Here is an 8644-nt window from a genome sequence, read left to right as displayed (position 1 = left end):
CATAGGGTCAAATACTGATTCAGCATTTCCAAGGAGCTGCGGTCTGAAGCACATCACATGGCTTTCGGCCTTTTTCCTCTTCGTCACTTACGGGTGGGGGTGGTTTAAACTTCAGAACGGACATATTTTCACCACAGCTTCCCTCTTGTCTGCCTCTGATGTGCTTTTCACATCTGTTCACTGAAAGTCTTCTTTGGAGGTGTGTGTCCAGTGAGGTACTCAAGCAAAGCCCAAGTTTTAGATGACGATGATGAAAGTGGAGATGCCCTTCTCTCTTCTTTCTCTGTGGCTCAACTTCGGCGTTGCTGGTGAGTGTTAAATGTTAACGCTTTTTATCTCAAATGATCGATGCCGATAACAAGGAATTGACTTGGTTGTGTGTTGCACGCTCACGTCGACACAGAGCTTACAGGTTGACAGACAAACTACTTTACTTTTTTTTTTTTTTTCATCTTTTTGAAATCGAATGTCAATTAATGAATGCAAATGTATTATATTAACAACTTTCCCTTAGTAGGGAAGGCCTAAGAGGTGTTACAACATTTTAATGATTTATAACAAACTAAAGTCTAGTGTGAACAGTGGCTTTTTCATTTCACTTTTTAATTTTTTTCATGTAGTCATTTTGCCCACTAAAACTTGTGAAGCTTAATATATTGCGATCGCTTCATTGTGTCAAACTATTTTGTTCATTGTGCCAAACTGTTTTGTTTCTAATTTGTTCATAAATTATGAACTGATGCCACTAAGAAAGAATAGTGCGCTCTGACCATTTCTTAAATGTGGAAGTATGCCAGGATTTCATACAAGGTTTTGCTTCTGTATTTTTGGCAGCGCTTTTTGAAGCAAGTGATGCTTAAAAACCCAATGCACATTTGTCAGTCCTGCAATACAGCATTTGTGGAAAAAGTCAGAGCCTCGGTTGGTTAGTCAGTTCACATCTTTTGTTTTTTACAAGCGCTTTACAACATCAGAACGGTGTTTGAAATGAAACTTTGTTGCCAGGAAGTAGGCTAGCCTCTCTTTAATCTGTAAACAAGGCTCGAACCACACAAATATGACCCTGTATTTCAATGACAAATGCGAAGCCAAAGTTCGCAATAACGGAATAAATGCAAGGGGCGATTTCCTCAATCTATTGACGAGTGCTTGTGAAAGCGGTGCTTAATTTTAGGTTCTGGCTGTGTTAGTTCTGCAGGTCGCTGGTCCACTTCCCTTCTGCCTCTGCCAACTAAACAAGCTTTAAAGATTTGAGCTTTGTCGTATTTTCGGTAACACTTTACAATATGGTTCATTAGTTAACATTAGTTAATGTATTAACTAACATGAACTAACAGTGAGAAATACATTTGTTACAGTATTTGTTAATGTTAGTTCATAAAAATCCAGCTGTTCAGTGCATTAACTAATGTTAACTAATACAACTTGTTATTTGTAACTTGTTAAAGTTATTTGATTTCAATAACGTATTAGTAAATGTTGAAATTTATATTATCTAAGATTAATAAATACGAAAGAAGAACTGTTCATTCTTAGTTCACGTTAACTAATGAACCTTATAGTAAAGTGTTACTTTTGCTACTTTTTAATTATTAATTTATTTTCAATACTTTAATTCTCACAGATAAAAATGTGGTTAACAAAAGCAAAGGGGAAATCAGCTACGAGAGACCAGATAAATCATGCATCTTGATCAAACAGTATTTGTGTTGCACTAGAATGAATCCATTAAACCTGGAGCCATTACGACAACACACAATGTTTGAGTAGTTTAATATAGCAAGTCTTGTGTCTGTCGGATCATTCAGCGCTGTATTTATTGATTGTAACTGGAGTAATTATGAGCGTGTGGTCAGCGGATTCATGTTTGTACTTGAAGGTTTCAACGAAAAGAGAAGTAACACTATTCTGCAGGATATGATACTAAACATCACACTTGCTCTCACTATAGTTTTAACACTTAGTAACACTTTTTACGGCAAATGCATTGCTTTTTGCTAAATTTTCAGTGTTTAATATCAAAACTGGTACAGCAGATTTGGTGTGTATTAGTGTCTGATCATTAGAATTTGTTTGTATTGTAAACATGTCTTATCTTTCATATAATCAATATGATCGCATCACCAATGCTTTCAGACAATTCTAATGATGTGATGCATATGCATCATCAGTACGATTAATGATGCATCATTTTTTTGTGATTTATTAATGACCATAAATTTACAGAGAATTGATCAAGTGTGAATTGATAATGTATTAAAATACATGTTACACATGTAGTTACTACAGTATTAACTATAAATGATGCATAAACCCTAATCCCATAAGTACATGTAGTTAATTAATATCACTCAGTACTCAAATGTACGTGCAGTGTAACACACACCTTAAAATAAAGTGTAACCGAGTTTACATATGAAGCTGTGACCTATAAAACGGACTCGGAACGTTTTGTATAATAACAAAAATCATATCATTGTTAATAACTGTCATAAAATACTTTAACTGAAGCACGATATATTGAGATTTTTCTTTTCCTTATTATTTTCATTTCTTTAGATGCAGTGGGCATGGGCGCGCCGCAGATATGCTACATCTTGGACGCAGTTTTGTTCGTCTATGGGATTGTTCTCACTGTCCTGTACTGCAGAATGAAGGTACGGTATATGTGATCAAACTCTTTAACAGTTTAAACTCTGAAACTCGTAATCATGGCATCATCAAGTGTTCAATCCTTTAAACATTAAGAAAGACTAACTGTCAAAGTTGGAAGTGAATTTTCATGTACTTACAAAAAGCTTAAGTGTTTTTTTGCATGGGAAATCAATATTGAATGATTTGAATAATTGGTAACACTTTACAATAAGGTTCATTAGTTAATATATTATATATGAACTATAACTAATAACTATCATGAACTAACCATGAGCAATACATTTGTTACTGTAATTGTTCATCTTTGTTAACGTTAGTTAATAAAAAATACAGTCATTCATTGTTTGTTCATAGTGCATTAACTAATGTTAACAAAATTTTAATAATGTATTGGTAAATGTTGAAATTAAAATGAACTAAGATTAATAAATGAAGCGTAGCGTCAGTTCTGGCAGGTCACGTTAGTCAAGCTCGCATCAGCTGATCCACGTCTACCTATAGGAATACACCGCTATCACTGTATACATGTATAAGCTCCTTCAGTATTATCAGCAGCTGTCGTGTTTCCCAGGAGCGCATTACCCTCCTCCATCCCCAGCTCCTCCTCTCGCCCGGTCAGCATTTGGCATTATTTCCCCTTGAATCAGAATAAATTCTCGAATTATTATGTTGAACTTTAAAATCTTGAATTAATGATATCTGCAATACATTCATGTTGGTTCTGTTCTGTTTCCCCTAAGGAGGGTTATTGTGCTCTCTCTTATCCATGCGCAGGGAGTTCTCGCCCAGAACAGAACCATACCGCCAATCCAGACTGTATGCTAATGGTCAATGGTATTTGACGATAATGGTCCTGACAGAAATGCTGTATCAGTGCAGTTCATGCTAATTAATGTAGTTAACTAATGAACCTGACATTATTTGGTAAAAAGCTATTAACTTAACTTTATCTTATAATTTTAATACAAACAACTAATATCTATCTAATTCCATCCATCCATCCATCCATCCATCCATCCATCCATCCATCCATCCATCCATCCATCCATCCATCCATCCATCCATCCATCCATCCATCCATCCATCCATCCATCCATCCATCCATCCATCCATCCATCCATCCATCCATCCATCCGCAGATGCGAAGTAGACAAGCCGAAAAACTTTCAGGGGTAAGACTATCCGTCCATCCATGCTAATTTATTACACAGTATGTTCTATATAAATACTGTATAATCTGCATAATATACATACAGTATTCAACATTTGAAGCGGATCAAAACCTTTGAATTCTGAACGATACGCATTTTTTTCTTAGGACAACTTTGATGAACTTTTTTGATCCAATTTAAATGTTGACTACAGTATACTGTACATATTACATTACAGTATATATCACACAAATATAGGCTATGCACACACACACACACACACATATGGCAACAATATGTTTACATATATTCTAAAAAATATAGAAAAACATTTATAAAACTGCTAGAATGAATCAATGTGGCGTAATGTGAACTTAAGACAGGGCTGTAACGATGGCCAGTACATTCTGAGACCGACAAATGACATGTATGCAGGTTAACTATTACTATCCTTAAATCAACCCTAACCTGACTTAAGGAGCAGTGTTTTTGTCCAGTTTGAGTCTCTGAAGACTCAATCTTGTGTTTCAATCTCTAAAATTATCTGCTTTTGCTAACTGTCCCTCTCCACCCACATCACACTTTAGCATCCTGTCGTGAACATTGTGTGAAGGCCTTTCTAAAAATTGCTGCTTTTCAGCATGCAACCTTTCACACAATTCAGATCAAGCATACATCCTTTTTAGAAAGGTTATTATAATTCAACAAAAGAACATTGTTTAAACTTCATTAGACCTTATGTGACTGTCACTGAGCTTTGAAAAAACTTTGAAGCCCCATGTTTCATCTTTGCTAGAGCCTTTCTAATGTTTTTATTCTTTCCGTTCGTTTACAGAAGAAAGATGCCGGCGAAGGGGTTTATGAGGTATTCTTTTTGTGTTGTGGTTGTTTAATATTCCGTGTAGCAGTAAAATGAACCTTTCTTGTGTGCATGTCTATATTCTGCTGACCGGGCCAGTAGCGTTGGTTATTTTACCTAACTTATTCACACTCCGTGTGTAACTCCATAAATAATAATACTGAAGTGATACTATGACCGCGCTTGAAGTTGTTAGCAACCAGATACATCGCACGATGACTAATTGTAAATTACAAAAGGCTGCGCTAAATTTAGCAATAAACTTATTGAAAATGCACCATTATACACGATACTTTAAAGTAGGCTTTCACATTAAGCAAATAAGGAAGTGAAGAATTACTCACCCTTTGCTATAAGACTGTTGGGCTGTTTTCCGCCAAATTTGATCCGTTAATACGTTTGACTGGATTTATTCATTTTTTTACTAAATAAAAAATAGAAATGTATTAAAATACCTACATAATGTTCATATTTACTTTTGAGTTGTAAACATCATTTATTTGTAAAACTATAGGCCTAGTAGCATCTTTCAGTCGCTTCTTCCAGTAAATTTAAGCTGCCTTCAGTTCACGTGCTATCGGAAATGTCCTACTTCCGACTTATGAAGTCGTAGCCTAATTACAATTACAACAAGTGCTTTGTTGTCGGAAAGGACACGAATCATGACTGGGTTTATTCTTGCCTATTTATTTGAAAAATCTTATTAAAGGGATAGTTCACCCAAAAATGAAAATTCTGTCATTATTTAGGCTATTCATCAACATGTTGTTCCAAACCTGAGTTTCTTTCTTCTGTTGAACACAAAAGAAAATATTTTGAAGAATGTCAGTAACCAGACAGTTGACGGCACCCTTTGACTTTTTTTTACCTATACTTTGGAAGTCAGTGGAGGCCAGAAACAGTTTGATTACCAACATTATTTAAAATATCTTCTTTTGTGTTCAACAGAAGAAAGAAACTCATACAGGTTTGGGACAACTTGAGGGTGCGTAGCGTAGCTACATCATGACAAAATTCCCATTTTTCGGGTGAACTATCCCTTTAAAGCTAAAATGATATTTAGCATCCCATTAATTGACAACCATAAACATTCACTACACTATCTAGTCAGCTTGCGGACAATTCTGAAAATTCTGTAAATTTTTCCCACTAATTTTCATTAATATAGTGTATTTTTTTTCTTGATTTACCCCAAAAGAATGGAAGGTAACTGTAATAACATGCCCGTTGTAACATGACCATATGACAGCTTCAAATGTTATCTGATCTAATAAAAATATATATATACAAGACAAACTAAAATGCAATCATTAACTTTTTCATATAAAATTGAATTTTTTAATTATTAAAAATAAAAAATATTTTGAGTTTGACAACAAACAGCTATAGCATAGTTCAAAGCATAATAATAAATAATAATTTCTTTATTAACCTTTTTTTAATGGTTTCTCAAAAGAATATAATAGCATAGTTCAAGGGGGGAAATTGAACTTTCTCAACTGTTAAATGACAGATAATTGAAAGCAGTGATTAAAATGAGAGAATTATATCAGATTTCTCTAATTTTAAATAAACAAAAAACAGAGATGAAAAATTGACTTGAGAAATTTACTTTTGCTATGGTTAAATAAATGTTCAGTGATATCTTCCAAAGATTTTTTCTCTATATATTGTTGATAAGGCACTATAGTAAATACACTAAGTTTCGTTATGCTGGCATGTGTGGAAAGTTTTAAACCATGTGTGTTACAACTAGCCCCTTGTTAGTTTGTTCCCCGCTCACCCCTAACTCTTTTAAGGAGTAAAGTTATTTAAATCCAGTCTTAGAGGGTGTTATACGCTAATAATGAAAGCATGCAGTTTTTTTTTTGGTATAGCATTTAACTGATGCATACATTTCTGAAGCCTGTGGTTGATCTGGTATAAGCTTCTATTGAAATGGCGCTCACTCTCTGCCACATCCGTTTTGTCCCTCTCTCTCCTCCACACCACAGGGTCTCAAGCCTCATGATCAGGACACATACGAGACCATCAAAATGAAGAAAGGAAAACAATAAGACTCGAATCAAAAGTGGGAAGGAAGTTTCCGGACTCGATCCCACTGTCATCTTAAGCATGTCGTACCTGTAAATAAGCTTTCAACATTCTCACAAGAACAACTTTTTGTGTTTATGTAATATTTGGTAATCACATCTTAGCAAATAATCAAACAGAATGCGAAATGTCTACTTTTCTACTTGTTTAATAATTTAAATAATATTTGTTTGATGAATGTATTTTTCTATTGGGCCTTTAAACTACATTTTTAGCTTCTAACATGTATACCACACTGCGTGTCACTTTTCTCAAGGCTAACTTCCTGCCCTGGCTTCTATAGCAACATGCCACCAACCCCACAGAGTCCGAGTCATTTCCTGTTTTAAAGAGTACATGAGTGGTCTGACAACATGTGCATCTGTCTTTGACCACAGGTATCAGAGATGGAAACAGAGCTGTGTTTGATTGTATATGTGTAGGCCTTTTCTTTCCATTGGTTAAAGAGCTAAAGTTGATATTGTTTTGCTCCGAGACGATATTTTCCTTTCTGCTACGTGTGGCATCTTAGAGAACAAGAACGTGTGTGTAACAAAAATAACACCTTTGATTTTCACAATGTAATGTAAGAGTTACAATATAGGCTTAATTATGAGTGTGTAAGAATTTATTATAAGAGTTTAAATACATTATACTTCCACAAAAAAAATTTTTTTTTGTTTGTTGGTGTGTTTGTGATTGTTAATGCTTACAATTTGTCTGATCAATATGTAATGAAATAAAATACACACTCTGAAACCAGTGCCTTTTATTTTATTCTTTTTTTTTTACATTTCCTGATGTTTTTTTAGCTTGACTACTGAAAGTGTGCTTGCATTACCAGTTAATCAAATAAAGAAAAAGTAACTCTATTTTGATGGTCCGCTTTAGACATACTACTTACTAGAAATAACTACATGCCAACTTAGCAGTCATTAGAGTATTACTGTCTGCCTAATATCTGCTAACACTTTATTTTGGTGCTCCCAAAACAGACATTCTATAAGTAACTGAAACTACATGCCAACTTATTCTACTAACATGAAGCCTTTAACCTACTAATACTCTAATGAGAGTTAGTTGACATAGGCGCAAAGTTACTTCTACACTCTAAAAAATGCTGGGTTGTTTTAACCCAAATTTGGGTCAAATATGGACAAACCCAAATGTTGGGTTAAAAATGTAATAAAAAAATGTACAGTTGAAAGTGAAAGTTGAAGTTGGGTTAAATTTTTAAATGACATTTTTAACCCAACATTTGGGTTTGTCCATATTTGACCCAAATTTGGGTTAAAACAACCCAGCATTGTTTAGAGTGTAGTTAGTAGAATGTCTCAAGTGGACCATCAAATTAATGTTACTACTTAGTTAATTAATGTAAGTACTTATATTTACATCTATTGAAATAAAGTGTTAGCTTTTTTATTATATGATTAACTTGTAATGCAAGCACACTTTCAGAAGACAAGCAAAATAAAAATGATAAAAAATTCAAATGTAGTTTTCTTCAAACTCAAGAGTAAGACAGTGAAATGAAAAGTTTGTCTTTATTTCAAGATATAATTACTTGTAATTTATGCCGAAAAGTTACAGTGTAGCAAGTATGAATGTGTGTAATGTAGCTATCAACAGCATCTAGAACCTAGAAAATATCTTTTTATCACTGCAAATATCACTCTGTTAAACATCATTTAACTTTTTTCACAATTGTTGATTGCTCACAAGATTGTCATTACAGCAGCAAACGAGCAACATGTTTTGCTTACTGAGAATAGCTCACAAATTTAGAAACTAGTAACAACAGAATTCATTTTGATTTTAATGTTTGTTTGTTTTTTAGTGACTTGGCTTGCTGTAATCATCACACATGACACATTTATTCAGTTAGACGACTGCTTCCCTTAAT

The 8644-nt window shown here is 34.1% G+C and overlaps 1 protein-coding gene across 1 annotated transcript; it reads left to right on the top strand.

The window, feature by feature from the left end:
- The first annotated feature begins 132 nt into the window (after positions 1–132).
- On the top strand, positions 133–7382 carry fcer1g (Fc epsilon receptor IgFc epsilon receptor Ig). Its single transcript, XM_056259284.1, has 5 exons — positions 133–308; positions 2560–2657; positions 3795–3827; positions 4642–4671; positions 6660–7382. Exons 1-5 carry the CDS (start codon positions 242–244, stop codon positions 6720–6722), a joined length of 291 nt encoding a protein of 96 aa, XP_056115259.1. The 5' UTR covers positions 133–241; the 3' UTR covers positions 6723–7382.
- The last annotated feature ends 1262 nt before the right edge of the window (positions 7383–8644 follow it).

This window comes from Rhinichthys klamathensis, unplaced genomic scaffold (genome assembly GCF_029890125.1).
Source record: "Rhinichthys klamathensis goyatoka isolate OS25496 unplaced genomic scaffold, OSU_Roscu_1.1 h1tg000165l_1, whole genome shotgun sequence".
Classification (NCBI taxonomy): Eukaryota; Metazoa; Chordata; class Actinopteri; order Cypriniformes; family Leuciscidae; genus Rhinichthys; species Rhinichthys klamathensis.
The sequence above is the reverse complement of the archived record's forward strand: the minus strand, read 5'-3'. Positions and strand labels throughout refer to the sequence as shown.

Bases quoted from the DNA above. Each gene is read 5' to 3' on its own strand.
- fcer1g (XM_056259284.1), top strand. From the start codon at position 242: ATGACGATGATGAAAGTGGAGATGCCCTTCTCTCTTCTTTCTCTGTGG. The intron at 309-2,559 runs GTGAGTGTTAAA...TCATTTCTTTAG, and splicing joins GCTCAACTTCGGCGTTGCTG to ATGCAGTGGGCATGGGCGCG. The intron at 3,828-4,641 runs GTAAGACTATCC...GTTCGTTTACAG, and splicing joins AAGCCGAAAAACTTTCAGGG to AAGAAAGATGCCGGCGAAGG.